Here is a 19,661-nt window from a genome sequence, read left to right on the forward strand (position 1 = left end):
ACCCTGACGTCAGTTTCTCTTGTCTTTCAGCACATCAGGTCCACCCATCTGGCCGGGCAGTACCTTCTTCAAGAGAAACGGAGCCCTTCTCCAAGGTAGGTCTCTAGGAGCACCTCCTCCTCTCCCTCACCCCCTGTCACCACTCCTCTGTGCTTGGTGTCAGCCAGGAGAGTTCTGTCCTGTTTAGGAATGGTTGCTCTTTGGAGAAGTGTGACCGTTGTGGGTAGGGTCTGTTTGTCCACTTCTCTTTATTTCTTCCTACTCAGGTCTCTCGGTTGCTGTAAATTGTGAGTTTGAAACGAGGCCTCTAAGGACCGCTTCTTTGGCCCGCTGTCAAAAGTCTAGAAGCGATCGGCTTGCGTTGGTGAAATTGGAGTTACGTGGCGATTAGGACGTGACGGTAGCATAAACTGGGCTGATAAAAGCAAACGCCTTTTCCTATTTCGAATGCGTGGGCTAACAAAGGATGGTTTGGATGTCCTGGCACTTTTGTCACCGTGGAGGTGCACGCATTCCTTGCTGTCCCCTGATGTCCACATGTGCCTGGAAGGTTGGCCGAGGTTTGTTCTGAGGCTCCGAGTGCAGTCACCCCTCATTGGTCCCTACAAGTGCCATCTGCGGTGACACACTTGCTGTTGTCCAGCCCATCTTCAGCTGCCTGTACTGCCGTCCCTATGCAGTGTGCTCAAGGAATTCAAATTGCCTTTGATTTCTCTTTTTGCTATTACGTTTCTTTTGAAATGATCAAAGCTGAAGAGGAATAAATGGTTAAAAAATAGCAAAAAGATGCGTTTTAAATACTTTTAGAAATCACTTTTGGGTTATCACTGTCTTGGATATCTCTTCTGTAGATAAACTCGGATTGACTGGCTCCCAGGGGTCTTCTAGTTTTCTGTCCCCTCCGGCCTCCGTAGGTTGGCTCAGAGAGTCAGACTGGCACCACGGGCCAAAAGCAAATGGATTTGGCTGTATGAAGAGCTTTAGAACTATATTGGGCTGATGGTGAGGGATTTTAGTGCCTTTTGGTTGGTTTAGAGCCACTTTACCTCTTTCCCTTAAAAGTACACGTCGAGGGCCAGCCGTGTGAGAAGGAGTAGAATATAAATGTGGTTAAGAAGAGAGACATTTATTATCTTCAGGTTTCCAGAGTAGCTCAAACAATTGTGAGGGACGTCATCACATCTCTTTTGTTGATTTAGAGGCCACACAATTGCATATTGTCTTTTTAATAGCCTGTGAAATTGAGAACTTAAGAATTTCATTGTAGTTTTGCTTAGTACAGGTAAAATTTAGTCAGGCAAGTTTGGTTAATCCTAATTTAATAACCACCGTAGATATCCTAAATGTTTAAGAAAATAAAAGGAACTCCCTCTGCTCTCAAAAATTAATACGTAATTTAAAAAAATCTGTTCTCCCTTCAGATAGTGTAAGTGGAATCTGATTATAATCAGCCTTTGGGTTCTTTTCAAGTGAGTTTCAAAGTTATGTGCATCATCATTTCTCCTCTGGAACTACAGCAGTGATATGAAGATCATTTGTGTTGGGATTATTTTGAGAAAAGGAATTTTGTTTTCTTAGAGCCTTTTAGGATTTTTATTGAGTTCTGCATTAGGTAAGATTTGCTGTAAGCATATTAGGTTTTTTGTTTGTGTGGGGCAAAAACAGGAGGGAAATATGAGTGTCAATAAAGTTCCTGAAGTTGAGTAATGGCGTGTGAGACCCTGTCTCTGTGTGTACTGCTCTCCCTGACAGGGTTAAAAATTACCCTCATTGCTGTAGACACAGGGAATTGAACTAGTACAGATTTCAGATGCTTATTGAATCTACATCTAATTAAATACAACTCATTCTTTTTTTTTTTTTTTTTTTTGTACATTTGAAAATCAGAAGAAACTGGGTGAGAGCTTGGGAGTGTGGGTGGGGATTTGTTAACGTTAGTTCTTTTCCGTGATGTTTCTTTATTTGCTATATCTGTATAGAGTTCTTGAGACACTTTTGTTGTGATAAGATTTTTCGAACTATAAGGGTGTTCATCCTAATTAATATTTTCGTGTTCCTTTGCTGGATGGTACTGGGCCATCAAGAAGTTGCTAATGCCCTCGAGCAAAAGTTTTGAGAATAAAGATACGGATATGTAAGAAGGGAACCGCCTGGTCATGGCAGTGGAAGGTTTAGGTTAGAATCAAGTAGAAGAAAATGTACCTGAGTTATGCTCACTTTCTAATCTTTGTATTTTACGTTTTCAAAATTGTGCACTCCTTTCTTCTTTTTCCCTGTAGCAAGTCGAAGGAAATTTTTCTAGATAATCAGACCAGGAAAGAACTCTGTTAACAGGTTCCACCTCAGGGATTTGGGTTGAGGGCAGGTAGGACCGGGATACCTGTCCCCAAAGAGCCCAATTCCTAGAAGTAGGGGAAAAGCAGTTCTGTCATGTGGGGGTGACACAGGAGCCTCTTTAGGATGCTGGGGGCCCAGGGACTGACCAGCAGAAGCCTGCCTGAGTTCTGGGTCACACGCAGGACTGCCTAAACCAGGCTGGGAGAAAACTTGCTGTGTGGAGTGGCCCTGGGGATTGAGACTATAAGAATGCAGGATGGGAAAATGACCAGATATGCCCTGAAGTAGAGAGGAAGGAGACTTATTTTTGTCAGGAGGGTGGGAGCAGAGGGGCTGTCCCTTCTTGGAAGAACAGATACTTGAGCAAGACCTTGAAAAACAGATAGATGTGGGTGTGTGGAAACAGGGAAAAAATGGCATCTCAAGAGAAGGGAACAGCCAGAGCACGTAGCGTCTCAGAGAGCACTGCCGCAGAGACTAGAGGAGGTAGGTGCAGAATGTGAGTGTGGCATAGACACCTGTGGATAATGCCATCATGTGCTCCACAATATGTTTAAGATGAATAATGCAGTGTCTGGAGCGGAAAGAATGGAAGTTAAAACCTGAAATGAAGTTGAAATCAAAATGACATAATAGTTACAATGGGGAACCAGTTTATGTGGCCTAATAGTTGTTTGGTTTGGAGTGGAAACGGAGTACACTTATTTTTTCCAGCACAAAACCAATTGCAAGAATTAACTGCAAGTACTCGAGGTCCTTCTTGGACGTCGAGTGCGGCGCCTGTATTTTGGTTCAGAATCACTGGCAAGAGGGGCTGCTGAATCACCTCTCAGTTTTGAGGATAATGGGGTAAGATTTGGTTTGGATTACACCAGGCATGGGTACTTAACATAATTGGCCATTTCATCAATTCGCAGTATTTATTTTAAATGCCATTTAGGCGGCTAGAGACAGTTTCAGCAGACTAGAGAGCACTTCAGTTCCTGTACAATGGAAACCAAGCAGAGCATCACGAGGGGACAAGCTTATTGTTCAAAGGGGACCCAGGGTGGATCCAAACAGAAGAGTGTGGCTTATTCAGAGCCCTGCAAGAGTGGCCAGCTGACAGGTGTCCCCAAATGTCCCTTCTACATGTATCTGTGTATCCCTGTGTTATGGTCTCTATGTGTTTGAAATACATTTTTTGTTTTATCAGTTTAATTAGTTTAATAATCTCTCTTATTTTCTTCATGAATGAAGTCTTTTTTTTATATTTTCCCTTTTCCAAGCTCCCTATCCTCCTCTCCTCTCCCACATTCTATTCACCCATCAAACTTAAATTTAGGTTATGTTATTTAAACATCATCCTCGGATGAATTATTTTAATGAGTCAGTGATTCATAATTAAAGACATTCTTCACCCCTGGTCTGACCCTTCATCTGGTCCCTGATGGTTTCATCCTGGTACAACTAAGGCATCTCTGCCCTTGTCAGCTTCACGCCTTCTATTAAAATTTGCTACAAGCCATGCCGATCTTTCCTTCCACTTCTACCCTCTTGGCCGTTACAGGCCCTGTAGGTCTCAGAGCCCCCATGCAGTTTTGTTCAGAGAGGTGCTGCTGCCTTTACAACTCTGCGCTGGCTGACCGTGTTGGCCCACTTTTATTTCCAGCTCTTGCTCTGAGCAGGCCTTCCTGGGCCTGCCTGCACTGCCCCACCTGCAAGCGTCTCTTCATTGTACATCTCTGTGTGTCCGGCACTGGGCTAGGCTGGAGATAGCCAGGGGAGGCCCAGGGCCTCTTGTGGCCCATTCTGTGGTCAGGCCACACGTCCCAGCCCTTCTCGGAAAAGGCTGCTCAGGCTGCCTCCTCCAGGAAGCCCAACCGCCACCAGCACTGATGAGGCCACTGGTTTTACAGACCTTCCCAGCCACTGAGCTGACACCCTGTGCCCTTCTGTTCTTCCCTCCACCCTCCTTTTCTCCATCACTCCAGTATTGGGGCCCCTAATTATGACCAACTCTGTTGCCCTATGATGCAGTGGTAGAATTAAAAACTTCTGTAACATGCATAACAGGTTTTTATTTCCATTCACTTCTGATGACCCACTGGACAAGCTCACGCAATGGAAAGAAATCCTTAAAGGCATTTTCAATGCACAGAGTGAGGTCGTATTGCCCATGTCCTCCTCCCCCCCCCAAAAAATGAGGGAAACGGAAACCAGCTCCTTTGCCGTTAGGTGTATGTTGTTCCTACGTGTGTACAAATGTGCGTGCAATCCGTAGAACGTGCATGAAGTCAGTTATGGTTGTTAGATGAGTCGTTTTGGGGAAGGCTAGTTTCCCATGTTCTCTGTCGGCTTCATGTCCAGACTTTCCTGGGAGTAATATTGCGTGTCACCCACTCTCCACAACCCTAACCCACTCCCATAACTCTGCTATATATCTTTACTGCTGAAACGTATGAGACGCCTCACGTTGGTTGTATTTCGTGCCATGCAAGGCTCAAGAGCAAGTGCTCGGTATATCGTTGGAAGGAACACTGGATTACCAGTCAGGGGACCTGGGTTCTGGTCTCAACTCTGCTACTTGGTGAACTTTGTGACCTTGGGCAAGCCACATGGCATCCCCGGGGCTTCATTTTCCTCACCTGTAAGTTAAGGAGTGGACCTCAGGGATGGCAGAGCCTCCTTATTGAATACCAGCTCTGATCCATTCTAGCAACTTCCGTAAAAATAGGTGGAAATGGATTCTGCGGCTTAGCTGTGCTCAGTGGAGAATGAGTGTTACCTTCAGCCGGCCGTGTCTGCTGTGGGTCCAAGGAGGGGACGGAGGGTCATAGCAGGCTGGCTGGACATCCCCATCCTCAAACAGGACGATGTTTAAAGGTCTCATGGATCCTAGGGAGGCGATATAGTACAGTATAGATTTGGACAACCTGGAAACAGACCCTGTCTAGCTTCTTGGGTGATTGGTTTAACCTCTCTGTGGGAATTTGGTGAATTCAGGTTAATAAAGCACGTAGAATAGTTCATGGTAAATTCTCAGTCAAGGTTAGCTATTATAACATTTTTACAAAACTGCAAATCTTACAAATATAGGGCTAAAATCCTCTGAATGGGATTTCCTTGTGCTCTTTCCCCTTGCTGGGGCAATTCTCAGGATGGGGCAAGAGACTGGGGCGCAGATCCTGTTGGATTTGTACATAAATGTGAGAGAGAGTTTGTTCATATCTTTGTCTCAGACGCCTTTGATTCCTCATAAATAGGACTGCTTCCTTGCGGGTCACCCCGCTCACAAACCCCAAGCCATACTCCTTACCCGAAAGTACCTGTACACAGCAGGCGCACACATGGCTGCGTGACAGAGCACAGGATTCAGTGCCACGTCAAGCCAGGGTTGGATCCCTCCCTCTCGGGACACCGGCTCTGGGACCTTGGGCCTCAGGTTTGATTGTCTGTAAAATGGGGGTACAAGATGTGTTTCCCAGAATCTTTGTGAAGATTAAAGGCCAGTGAAGGTGAAAACATCCAGTCCAGTGCCTGGCACCTCGCAAATGCTCTCTAAAAGCTAAGTTTTTTAACCTTTAATGTTCCGTGCCATCATTAATCCTTGCAGGTATATGCCCGGTGAAAAGTTCCAGAACTCTTCAAAGGAGAGTGATTGCCATTCTTTTGCTTGCTCTTTTGCGTGATTGCCATTCCCAATGCCAGCTCAGTGGCGTTTCCTTTCGGATATAACCAGGATGTCACCCCTGGACTTGCGTGTCTGGCCACAGCCTCTGGTCTTGAGTCCAGGCGATCTTTCCCTCTCTGCGCAGAGGCGGTGGGTCCCGGGCTTTGTGCGGATTTGCTGCGCACGGCCTTCCCCACCGGCCGCCTCCCCATTGGTCGACCCTGCAGCCCTGGGCTCTTTGGCTTCTTGCGTCTAATCTGCTCCACAAGCTGACTCTTTTGTCCCTTTGGAAACGAGGACATCCACCTAATGCAAGAGTCTTCTGGTTCTTGCCCTCAGGCACACCCATTAAAAAAAATTAGTAATAACAGAAAAGGGAAAAAAGAAAACCTCTCTGCATTTCCCCCCTCAAGCCCTAATTGCCTTCTGTCCTTGTTTGGCCGTGGAGGCCCTTTGGTTTGGGGCGGGGGTCTTTATTCTTGGCATCATTTGTCTTATTGTTCTGCACTGAGTTCTTTGTAAAGATATTTATGTAACTGCAACAATGAAGTCAGCTAGCTGCTTTTGCTTACAGGCAGAGGTGAATTTAAAGGGTACTGTTCAACTTTTCTGATATCTCAGGTTTTATGAGGTCACTGAGAACATGCTCTTTAGTTAAAAAATGTACAAGAAAATGCAATTTTAAAAGAAGACTTGGGTTAATTCTGATCTTCACCATCTCCTAGAATCCAAATTTGCCCAATCTCCAGTCACCTCCTTCCCCAGTGGCGACAGCCTGACCTGGAATCAGCAAACATCAGTCAGATGTCCTGTATTTTGCTGTCTGACTTTATCTTCAGCTGTTCCCTCTACCACTGTCTATAGTGACCATCCAGTGTCACACACAGAGAAAATGGCAGTCCCATGGACGGAAACAGAGGCATCTGAAGGAGCTGCCAGCTTGGTTGGAGGAATGAAACCTAGTACCTTAGGAGCTGCCTCCCCGTCAGGCCCCTGCTAGGTGTGTGGGGCCCAATCTCGTGTTTCAGGGGAACTGTCCCGTAGGAGATGGAAACTGAGGCTGGCCGTTGGAAGAGGAAGGGCAGGCCCGAGAGGAAGTTTTGGAAGTTGTTACTCCAGAAATGACCATTGAAGTTACAGGCACAGATGAGATTTCTGGGGAGTGTAGAACAAAATAGTGGGGAAAGGTTCAGGGAATTGACCCCCGTGTAGAAGACCTGGATTTATAGTAAGAGAATGGTAGCCATCAGCAACAGCAACGAAGCAGCTGCCGCGTAGTCAGAAACTGGGGAAAATCACTGAAATAAGAGGCACAGAGTTTCAGGACCAGGGAAGAGGCAGGAGCCCCCTCATAGAAGGATATGAGGCAAATTTTGGCAAAGGGTTTTTTGTTTTTTTAAATTTTATTTTTTATTCTTATTTTTTAAATAGAGGCAGGGTCTCACTCTTGCTCAGACTGGTCTTGAACTCCTGACCTCGAGCAATCCACCCGCCTCAGCCTCCCAGAGTGCTAGGATTACAGGCATGAGCCACCGAGCCCGGCTGCAAAGAAGTTTCAGGGATCTGTGGTTTTGTATTAGCATGCCCCTTTCTCTCTCCTTGAATTTGTCAGGATATTTTAATTTTTTTCCCTAGCATCAATTCTTCCTCCCCCCAAATAACATCTACTGCTTTTTACTATCAAAATAATATGTTTTGTTAGAGAAAACAGACAATATAAAGATGCAAATAAAAATTACTCATAATTTTACCATCTATCTGTAATACCTATTAGTTTTATTTAATTGAGGTGAAATTCCTGTAACATAAAATGAACGATTTTACGGTGTGCTTGTCAGTGGCGTTTTACTTGGTTCCAAAATCGTTTCTTCACCCGCAGAGGAGACCCCACACCAGCCGTGCAGTCAGTCCCTCCCCATTCCTCGCCTCCCAGCCCCTGGCAGCCACCAGTCTCCTTCTTGTCTCTGTGGATTTACCTGTTGTGGGTGTTTTGTATGAATAGAATCATATAAGATGACTGTTTATGTTTGGCTGGATATATTCTTTATATTATTGTTTATTCCAGTCCTATGTGTTATTACTCCCATTTTGCAGGTGGGAGAAATAAGACCTGAAGCAATTGCCCTGCTCAAGGTCTCAGAGCCAGGGTCAGAAACCTGGACTCACCCCAATCTTTGGTTCAGAATGACAAAAAATATTTCTAAACAATTTTCCATCTTAGATATTTAGATGTCCTACGGTGTTTTGCAGGCTGGGGCTGAGGGAGAATCCTGTTATAACACTTAAAAGCAATTTACAACAAGACAAAAAGATGGAAATGAATACTTAACGTTGTCTTCTTTCATTTAAGTAATTAAGGTGCTACAGTTTTCCTCCTTGTTCCCACATGTGACTATTTTAAACAGTTCATTTTATGATTTTTAAAGACTGGATAGAGAAAAGGGGAAATCTTAAAATTAGTCATTCAAAGATTAATACAAAGAGAGAAACCCACCCCTTAATAGAATGAATATTTTATTTTAGTCTACATGAATTTTGTATTAGTAGATATAATTTTATACCAATTATAATTCATCAATAGGAATATTTCCTTATCGTTTAATTTTTTGAGCATTTAAAAATATTTTTCTAGTCTATTAAATCATATCAGTTAGATGATAAATAAAGATTCAACAACCTTAGATCACATTGCACTGGGAGCTGGCTTTTATCAGAGTGCTCCGTCTTAAAACACAATTGGAAAAGTCATTCTCCTTGAAGTTGGGTTTTACCGTGCTTGGATGGAAGTCTGGAAATATTTTTCTGCAATTGCCCAGAGACTTAATGATGAAGAAGAATTTTTTTTAAATATATTCTGAGCAAGCTGTTCACATTACATCAGAAGTGGACTTAAAATCATCCACTTGTAAACTGCAGGAGGTCAAGTTTGTGTTCTTGTTTGGTTCCCCTGACGACCAGAAGATAGAGCTCAGAGCTTCCGGGTAGTACCTGCTGCAGTGCACGTGAAAGGTTGGGCGTGCCTGCATGCATGCAGGTGTGTGTGCACATGCACGAGTGAATGTGGCCGATGCACTCAGGTTTTACCACCGCCCAGTGTGAGGTTCCAGAATAAATCTCTCCTGCCACCCCTCTGCCTCTCTTTTTCTGGTGTTTCCACTTACCCAGCTCTCCTGTCGGCCTTTCTGAATGATGGCACACAGGCATAGGATAAATGACCTCAGCTTTCCAATCAGGCATACTTGAGTTCATCCCCTGCCTTTGCTGCCTAATTGCTCTCTGACTTTGGAAGGGTTTTGTAAACTTCTTTGAACTACTGTAAAAATGCAGAATATACCAGTCTTGCTGTAATTATTATGAGGACTGATGGAAATGATGATCTGTGTAGCATCTTTGGAACTTAGCAGGTGCTCCAACAGCAGGTGTGGTGGCCCCTGACTTCACTGCAGGGGTGGGCAACATGACTGGGAGAGAAGAGCTTGGAGCTGGCGAGCCTTGGGTTCAAGGCCAACCTCTACCATCCATCAGCTAAGTGACCTTGAGCAACTCATCTGATCAGTTTGAACCTTCGTTTGCTGGTCAGTCAAATACATAGTAGTGCTCACTTCATGGGATTTTGTGAGATTTAAAAGATAACATATGTACATAGACGTGTATAGTGCCTGGTGATTGTTGGGTGTTCAATAAATAGAATTATGTTTAAGATAACATTTCTGCAGTGTCCTGCAATTTCCTAACGTGTTCAGTACCTTCCACCCCCAAACAACAGCAGATGAAGCAACAATAACAAAAAAAATCCTTCCTTAGTTGAACTGAAGTTATACCTTTAGGAATGCTTAAGACTGTTTTTAGTCTCTCTGAAGCTCCTGACACGTGAAGGCAGATACCTGTGGGATGCCCATGGGAGAACTTGAGTCCTGACTAACTGTTCTCCCTGACACTTCTTAGTGACTAAGACCCTGCAGAAATGTGGCAGAAAGAGAAGGTTCCTGTGGATGGATTGGAATTGCTTGTGATCGAATATCCTGTTTCTTCGTCTTAGTTCTCCAGATTGTGCCAAAATACAAACAAAGCTGAGATATTTTCAAATATTAGTTTCAAAGACCAGCAGGAGGGGAGAGAGAGAGGCAGAGAGATAGTGAGACAGCCAGCTGTACTTGCAGTGACAAGGAACTTTAGAAAATCACTGAAGGGATCATGTTGAACTTGTCCTTACCTCCTGGTCACCATAACACACATTGGTTGGTCCCCTTTTCCTTGGCCTGTGATTTTTATATGTGGCATGATCAGGCTGATCTGATTCTGCTTATTTGACACAAATTGCAGCGAGGAGTTAGAACCACAGGTCTTGACATCTGCCAGTAGAGATGCTCTACCTCAGTATCTTGGTTGTAGGTTCATTTCCCACACTTTGAGCAATTTTATGAGGATGTCATGGTAAGAGTTGAGAAGCCTGTGACGTGTACAATGGCCAATTCTGTGTCAATCACTTGTGTATTGTATTTCTCAGTCTCTACATTTTGCCACGGTTTTGGAAATGAAATGGTTATGGATGAAGTGTTCGCTTTTAAACTTTTACAGCCATCATGGGTCCAAGTTGGGGTGGCTCATGGGGATGATGAGTACCAGTAGCCATATCAGGGTATCCTTTTCCTCGGTGGTACCCACAGCTTGTCCCAAGTGAGAGGTGCCAACTTCCTATGGGAACTCCCCGGCTTTAGTGATTAGTGGTGGGTTGAGGGATGGGCAAGTGGCTCAGCCCAGGCCAGAGTTCTGCCCTGTACTTCTCATCCTAGATCTAGGAGCTCTAAAGGATAGTCTGGCCTCAAAAACCAGACCACTGGAGAATCCACCAGCGTACAAGAAGTGGCACCAACGCAAAGAAGCAGAGTCCAGGGGCCACCCTACACCTGCCCTACCCATGGTTGGATTAGAAGAGCTCATACATTCTCCTTTTTACCTAAGCCAACTTAGGTTGGATTTTTCTTGTGTACAACCGAGAGTCCTACTTAATAAAGTGTCTCTGAATAAACAGTGTCAGTTGAAATATATATCACAGATGTTTTTGTATGTCGATGAAACATCAGCCTCTGTGTTGTCCTAGGAGGCCTATTTAGCGGTTTGGCTGTCCCTTGGAAGAAGAGAGGGTGAGCTTGGAGAGCTTTTCAGAGATGGTGACTTGGCTTAAACAAACAAAGTAGGATCTTGGTAATACTACTACCTACCATTCGTACACCCCCTTAGAGCCACAAAGCACTGGCTTACACATAATTTCATTTACTACTTGAGAGGTAGGTGGTATCTTCCTGACTGTACAGATGAAGAAACAGAAGCTCAAAGTCGAGCATTTGACTTGGCCAAGCAGCATACATGTATATATGCAAATTAACGTGTGTCGGTATGTATAGCTGCATATATGTATAAGTGTGTGTGCACGTGCATACGTGTGTGTGTGTGTGTGTTATTATGAGGGATTGTCAGAGTCAGGATTCAAAGCCAGGTGCCTCAAATGCCAAATTCAGGTCTACAGCACAAAAGCTGTTTTAGGGAATCCCCATTTCCTCCAAATTCATACTCACATGTCCAACAAATGCCATTTATAGTTAAATAGCCTTGTATAGTGAAGAGCTATATGCACCCCCCTCACGGCTCCCAGCCCCCACCACACACGCATGGGCTGATAGTTTTTGAAATAGAACGCATTTTCTCATTTAGCATCTGATCTTCCCCTCACTGCATTTTGGATTCATTGTGAACAACCTCGTGTCTCATTAGAGGTGTCTTAATTTTAAAAATTAAGTTGGGAACTAGCAAGTGAGATTGAAGAGGCTATATCTTTGGTTCTGAACTGGGTTTTCATTACTCAATTACTCTTCAAATTATACTGATTTAAGATGTGATTATTATTATTTTTCGCAAGTCAGTGGGGAAATGAGAGAAATGCAAAGGCATCCTCGCCTAATGGAAATCTGAGTTTCTCAGACCTCGCTCATCTGCCCAGCCCCCAGCACCCCCCCTTCCCCCACTCCCTGGTCTGCCTGATGGGCTGCTCCCCTCACCCAGTCATGCAGCCACTTGCATTCTTCCTGGTGCCAGCCTGGCTGTGACCACGGCAGTGCCAGTGCTCCTGGCCACCTTGCACGGTGATCACGTGATGCCATGCCTACCCTCCTGCAGCAGTTCCCATGTTTATGGGCATGAGCTGTTAGTTCTTTACTCTTCCTTAGATGTCTGATTTAAATACAAGATTTAAATTGCACCATCTACCCCAAGTCCCCACTATCTAGCTACCCTGAGAGTCAAACACACTCACCACAACTCTGCCTGGAACACTTTTCCTTCTTCTTCCCGTCTCCTTTCCTGCAGGGAATAAGATAAGCTGCCTAAAAGGGAGTTGGTGACTTTTCGCATCCGCATCCTCCTTCATCGTATTTCTCCTTTGCTTTTGCACATCCGTGCATCACACGCTGATGTACTTGCTGTGCACTTGCTTGTGGCCTGTGCCTTTGGTGTCGGCCCCATCACTTGGTGAGCTGGGCCAGCTGAATGTTGTTGCCATTGCTGCAAATGTAATGGCGCCTTTTTTGTTTGGAGGGTGGAGCGACATTGTGATTGCGGAGTGCACAGTTGACCGTATGGCCGCAGGTCAGGAGGGGTAGAGTTAGGAGATGCAGCCACAGCAACCTCGCACCGCACAGGCAGCAGGGTCTTCCCTGACTCCTCATTTCCTTCCCCTGGGATCAGAGCCCTTCTGCCGTGGCAGGAGCCAAGGAGACTGTTTGGTTATCCCTTCACTTCCGCCTGCCAGCTAGACTGTCATCTCCCTGAGGGTGGAGGTTTCCTTACCTCTACTCCAGCCCCTCACAGGGTACTTCGCACAGGGCAGGAAATCAATGACGATTTATGAAAAGTATGCCTGGAAGTCACTGTTATGGACAGAATTGTGTCCCCTTCAGAATTCATATGTTGAAGCCTTCATTCCCAGTGTGACTTAATTTGGAGATAGAGCCATTAAAGAAATAATAATGGTTAAATGAGGACATAAAGGAAGAGCCCTAATCCAACTTGTGTCCTTAAAAGAAGAGACACCAGGACCATGTACATACTGAGGAAGGATCACATGAGGACACAGCAAGAAGTCGGCCACCTGCATGCCAAGGAGAGTGGCCTCAAGGGAAACCAAACCTGCCAATTCTGTGATCTTGGACTTCTAGGCTCCAGAACTGTGAGAAAGTAAATTTTTATTGTCTGAAATGCACTAAGGCTATCACTCTTGTCGTGGTAGCCCTAGCTGACTGATACATTCACCCGCTGTCTGAGCATCTTGTACCCCAAAGTTGGGTGTCTAGGGGTCAAATTTGGCAGCTAAGGGCCCACGGTTGTTTGCCTGGGGTTAATCTGCAGTAGTGGGCCATTGCGTCCATCTCCCATCCCTCTTCCACCACCAGTGAGGTGGGTCTAGCTAAGGCTCTCTGTTTCAGCAGTTCCTGCTCTGCCAGGGAAAGTGAATGTCATCATTAACTAAGATTCTGGGCCTCTGGGAGATTATTTTAACTTGACCGACATCAGCGTCTGCCCTGAGACTGTGGCAGTTCTCTATACCCATGGATAATGGCAATTATGATGAAAAGAAAGCTAGAAGAATCTCAGGAAGCTGTGCATTCTAGCCTTGGACCTCCACTGACTGGCTCTGTATATGTGCATGTCTGACCTTACGTTTTTGTATCTGTGGCTTTGTGTTCTGAAGCAGCTATGCTGCTGTCACGGACAACTTCTTTTCCCTTCCTTGGGAACGGACCCTGACTTGCACCTAGAGAGCCCTCCTTCCCCCAGTCCACCCACCCAAGTGCTTCCAAGTGATGTTCCCACCCTCAGTTTAAGCCAGTGCGCCCCTCCCATTCCTCTGGCCACAGTGATGTTTCTGGGTGGTCACACGATTGAGGCTGTTCTAATTATAGTGATTCTCAGACTTTGTCCTGGGAACGCCAAGGAAGTGCTAGATTCAAAGCTGGTATTTGTAGCTTGAGGGGCTTCTGGCAGCCACCGGTGAACAGAGGAGCTCCCCAAGCCTATTTCAATGAGAGACGAAGCTGATTGGGGGTGGACAGAGAATAGGTCTCAGTCAATGCTATTTGGAAGGCATCACCACCCCTGGTTTTCCCAGTCACGGCGGATAATAAAGTCTTTTTTAGTATCTCTTAAGACGGAAAGATTCCCAGCTGCAAGAGCTATTAACTCCTGCCCTGGACACCATATAGGATCTTCACAATGCAATTTCTAAGTGAAATAACAAATGCAAAGATTGTGACGTGTAGTTTGAACACAAGGAGTTATTATTTGGAAAATCCCCAGTGACTGGTGCATCGTAGACTCAATGTCAAACTCTCTGAGTATCTGCCAGGAGACGTGTACATCCGTATCACAGTGTCACCTTGTAAGTAATGAACAAATGGAAGCTGTTGTTATCATCATCAGTAAGAATTAATGCAGCAAAGATATGAGAGAGATATAGAAGTCTTTGAGAATTTTGATTTGATGGTGAAGACACCTGCATGGAATCCTACTTGAGAAGGAGTTTATTCTATTGGGGTTAGGTGAGAACCAACACCTTTATGGTTTGGAAAGGCACTTGTTTGCTGAAACTGAGCAGAGCTCATGTAGCTAATTTCCTGATGGGGGCAGCTCACGGGGAACCCTTTGCTTGTGAGCCCACCCTAGGGTTTTCTCTTGGGTCCAATTCTCACCTGATCGCCATGGCTCGGTGTTGTCCTGGCCAGGGACTGTGTACAACGACAAGCCAAGGTTCTGGTTATCCTTGGGGTGCAAGTTAATGACCATGGAGGACAGAAGGGGAGGCTTGTGAGCTCCTGAAAACCGTCTGTTTGTTCATCCAGGTTGTGATTCAAAGGTAAATAGCTTGGGAAAATTTATTGAACTGTACCCATAAGAAGACTTGGCTGGATATAGGTAAAAAGTTTCAAAAATGATTGGGCACTAACAATTTTATTACACCTATTTGATTTCAGATTTTTATTATGCACATGTAGTGAACCTCAGAATTCTTACATGATTAAAAAATAGGATTGTCATAGATTTTATTAAATCAATGTGGTAATTTAGAGCTGGGTGAAACACAAAATAACAAGGGTTTCTCTCACAATTGAAGCGTGTTTTATTAAGACCCTCCAAACCTGCTTGTTATTGATATTGTTAATACAATATTTAGATTCCATTTTGAGCATGCCAGCTGGCAAAAATGACTGAAATGTCAATCTCCCCTAAGAATGGATTTTTTAAAAAAAAAATTCATGGCCAGAGAGTTAGGTTCACAGATATAGGTTAAGATGAACTTACGTGAGTGTAAGTGAAATCAGAGAAAAAAAGAAAACTCTTTAGGAAAAACTTTGAGAAGGTCTTTGGCAAAGTGCATTGGTGAATCATACAGGCTTTGAAATTTTAGGTAGACGAAAGTGGTTTCTCATTCCCTCATAGTATAATATCTTGATGGATAAATATGTTGCTGATGTAATTGTTTTAGAAATTATTTAAACCTTGAAACTTCATAGCAAGCGTTTTGCTAGTGAAGAAAAAACATTGTGCTTAAAAACTTTTGAGATTTAAAAACAAAGCAGGCCAATTTCACTGAGATTTGTAATTCCCAATGGAATATGGACTAACCAAGATCTTTTTCATCCTGGAACATATGTAATTATAGTTGTACCTTGGAGATTGACTTAGAAAAGAGTACCCTTTCTCTGCAGAATTTGTCAAAATGATTAAGGTGTTCAGTAAAGCCTGTCACATCAGTGAACCGTTTGTTGTCTTCAATTAAACAGCACGATTCCATACATCAGACCTTTGTAAATACTAAGTGGTTAAGGCTGCCTCTTAAGTGTTCAGATCTCTTAAGAATGTATTCTAATAAAAAAAAGAAACCTTTGCATTATTTTTATATTAAGATGTGGATTTTATGTTGAAGGTGTCCCTGAGCCAAAGGCTCTGATCTATCCATATTTCAGAGGCGAATATGTCTGTGTTTGTTTTTCCAGAAGATTTAAGACAATATTACAATATGTTCTCTCTTTTTAGCTAAGGTTATGTACCCACAAGTCCTGATTTTGACTAGTTTAACTAGTTCTTCCTGCTTAGCATATTTTGCCTGTTTGAATTCATCTAACCAAAAGGTACTCACTGTTTTTCTTGGAACAAGGCAATTTACACAGTATTTCCATGTGTCTAGGATCATTATCTTTGTGATAGCAGCGGAGTCCCCAAATCACACTGGCCTCTAGTTTGTACATGTTGTGTGTGTGCAGGGACTAACTAGAGTCCTAGAATTTCAGAGCTGGGATGTTTCTTAGACTCTGGCCACATCCTTAATGCACGGACAAGTCAATGAGGCTCAGCGAGTCAGGGCTCGCCCTGGGTCACAGGCAAAGTGGTAGCAAAATCAGCCCCTCCCCAGGCCAGTGTGGCTCTTCTTTCCTGCCATCCTTTCAAATTGGAGTAAACTCTCCTTCTCCTCTTGGTATATTCAGGAATATGGAAGGGAAGAAAAGAAACCCCAAACCTGAGTATTTATTGTAACAGAAAGCAGGAATTTAAAACTGATACTTCTTTTTCATCCTACTGAGACCCGTCCCTGACCTTGAATCCCGGCGTCTCTACTTACTAGCAGTCTTGGGTCTTTCCAGGTCTCTGTTTCTCTGTGTATGAAGTGGGAAGTAAGACCCAGCGTTGAGGTCGTAGGGAAGGTTTCGATGGTTTTGCTTCACTGCCTCGCGCACGAGTAAGCACTCCGTACTTAGAAGAAGCTACCACGTAACTCTGGCGGGTCTGGCTTTTCCTAGGTTCCTCTTGGGAGATCGCAGGTCCTAGCCAGGCCTGGGCTTGGTCCCAACACGCTAATTCTACGCGTGGTCCAGAGTCTGACCGAGGCTGACCCCAACCCCAGGGTCAAGTTAAGATTTTCCAAACACAACGTGCACATACACAGGCAAAAGACTGGAGAGGTATATGCAGAAATGTTAATTGTGGTTATTTTGAGATGTGGAATTATGGATAGTTTTTTAATTCACTTTGTGCTTGTCGCAGTGAGAATGTATTGGTTATGCAACTAAATTACATAAAAGAACAAAATTAAATGTTATAGCTGCTAGTTTATGTTCATTAGAATATTATTAAGGGTTAGCTCTTTAAAGATCTGAGCAGTCCTTGCAAACATGTGAAAAGGCAGGGTGATTAAGACACGTAAATATTAGGGGGTAGGGAAGTTTTAATTTGCACCCCTCCTGCGCCTAGTGCCTTTGCCTGAGAGTTCCTAACTTTTTAATAAGTACAATCTGTATCCTTAAACTGTTATGTGAAAGAAATAGCAACTAACAGCAAACGATGAAAACAGTCAGCCTTCAGGCCCCATTGCCCACACAGGTGCGGCCCGGGACGGAGCCGGATGCACCCAGCCCAGGCCGGCCAGGCGTCCTTCCACTGGTCCCTACCCTCCCGGTGCAGATGGGCTGAGTTAGTGCTAGCAAGGAGAGGGAGCCCCTCTCACCGGTCACCGCAAGCACAGGGGTCTCTCCTGCCTGCCCAGAGCCCTGGTCCAGGCTGCCGCCCTCCCAGAGTCTCCCAGAGTCCTGGGGGCGTCAGGAGTGGTCCTCGCTCTGTGCCCAGGGGAGCAGATCCTCAGATACAGGAAGGCACTTCAATGGCAGGTGACAGCCTTTTTGATCACATTTGGAAACAGGTAGTAGCATTTGGGTAGTTAGTTTAGTTTAAAAGTGTGGAGGAGGGCTATGTATTATACATTCCATAGTATGCAGGCTTTTTGGAGTTCCCAGGACTTTAAAAATCATTACATGTTTTTAAACAGCTCGAGTAATGTTCGAATATCTTAAACGATCCATTCACGTGGTCTGTTCCAGGAGGCTGCAGACTTCCACTGTCTCCGGTTCCTTACGTACAGTTCCACAGACGAACCTGATACGTTTCTCTAAGGACCAGAATGGTAGAAGTTCTGTGTGTGGATATGCCGGGTGAGAGTAGATTCAGAATTGAATGTCAGGGTTCCAGATTTTGAGTGTGTATGGCTATTTTTATTTTACTTAAAATTTTTCATAGTCTTAAAACATATTTAATATGCAGTTCAGACAGGCTTCCAGATGTTCTGTGACAACTGGAGATGGAAGGAAGTTTTCTGTAGGGGGAGATGACCCCAAAGCCAAAAAGTTTCCACAGAGCCCGTCGTCTCTACTTTGTGTTCGTTACCATCTGCTTTCGAGCCGTTCTGCTGCGAAGGGCTGCATGTCAGTGACTATATTTAATTAATTTGTCTAACGTATCCCACCTCGTTCCAGAAAGAATCTGCAATAGCTTACGAAAATGCTGTGTAACTAGAATTTGTTTTAAAAAGGAAATGCAGAAATCATGACAAAGGGAAAATACAGGTAGGAAACCCAAGATAGAAGTTAGGGGGTAACAATATCTAAAATTAATATTATAAGTTCTATGTATTGGTTTAAGAAGTGGGTTGGTCAGTCATGAGTTTGGCTCTGAGCTTCCTAGTGGCTGGGGCAAAGAGAGAACATGATCGTTTATATGGTTTAAATGTTCAGAAGATTAAAACTGACTCATTACCCAAGAGAAGCACAGAGGTCCCTGGTACTAAGACCTGAGAAATGTTTATAATTTAGATCCTCGGAGAGAGAGAGAGATCCTTGGTGGTGTAGCAAGATGCATCCTTGAGATTATGCTTAGTTTCATGGGCAGTTTCCTGTAATGTCTGTCCAGGCAGAGCAATGGCAGTAGGCATTTTAGAAGTCAGTTCTTCAGTGACAGGCCCAGGACGTTGCTTTCTTGAGTCTGCATGACGAGGTCTGAGGTAGGGCTGCTGAGCCTGTAGTTCCAAAAGCTCCAGGTGATTCTGCTGTAGAAACGGGCTTGACGCCCCCTGTTTTAGGTAGTAAAGAACATGTAACTAAACTAGGTGAGTGGCCAGCGCTAGAAGCATTGAGTTGGAGAGTTATTGGTAAACAGAAGGAAACCAAGAACGTGAGAGGTGTAGCTCACTGAGGAAGTGCACCTAGGAAGGAAGGAGAGTGAGGATGAATGAGCCTGAAAGGACACCAGAAGACGGGGAGACCTGGGCACAGACCCTTCATGTTCTTCTTAGCCCCTTTTACAAGTATAGTGTGGAAGAAGCAGCAACGTAGTTGGTAAAAGCACATTGAGTGTATCTTTAAATTGGATAACTTCAACTGTTAGTTACATTTATCTTCATTGGAAAAAAGTTGCATTCATTTTAAAAAATAAGATTTAGGTAAGTGTTTTCAGGGGCTTCAGTGGTCCTGGCTATGTCACAATGGCTGCCATTTATTAGCTAACCTCGCCTGTGTGTTCCAGGTATGGACATGGCGCTCGGCACGTGCCTGTGTGCCCTTCCTTGAGCCTCGCCACGGACCTGTGGGGTAAAGACAGCGGCAGCATCTTCATCATCCTCACATCCCTCTGACAGGCAACCAAGGAGGGAAGTGGAGGATTGAGATTTATTCCAAATATGCCCATTCCAAGGGAATTCATACACATGGTGCTCCATTTGTGGTTGTTAAGCTTTCTTTTTTCCTTTCCTTTTTTTTCCCACCTCTCCTTCCTTCCTTCCTTCCTTCCTCCCTTCCTT

General features: G+C 44.4%; 1 protein-coding gene across 4 annotated transcripts in view; it reads left to right on the forward strand.

The window, feature by feature from the left end:
• FOXN3 (forkhead box N3) overlaps positions 1 to 19,661 on the forward strand; it is a 363,642-nt gene that overhangs the window by 249,792 nt on the left and 94,189 nt on the right. For all 4 annotated transcript variants that reach the window (XM_045562186.1, XM_045562179.1, XM_045562196.1 and 1 more), the window contains one exon: positions 31 to 95. In XM_045562186.1, coding sequence (XP_045418142.1) covers positions 31 to 95 — 65 coding nt within the window. The remainder of the gene's footprint in view (positions 1 to 30; positions 96 to 19,661) is intronic.

This window comes from Lemur catta, chromosome 1 (assembly GCF_020740605.2).
Source record: "Lemur catta isolate mLemCat1 chromosome 1, mLemCat1.pri, whole genome shotgun sequence".
Taxonomy (NCBI): Eukaryota; Metazoa; Chordata; class Mammalia; order Primates; family Lemuridae; genus Lemur; species Lemur catta.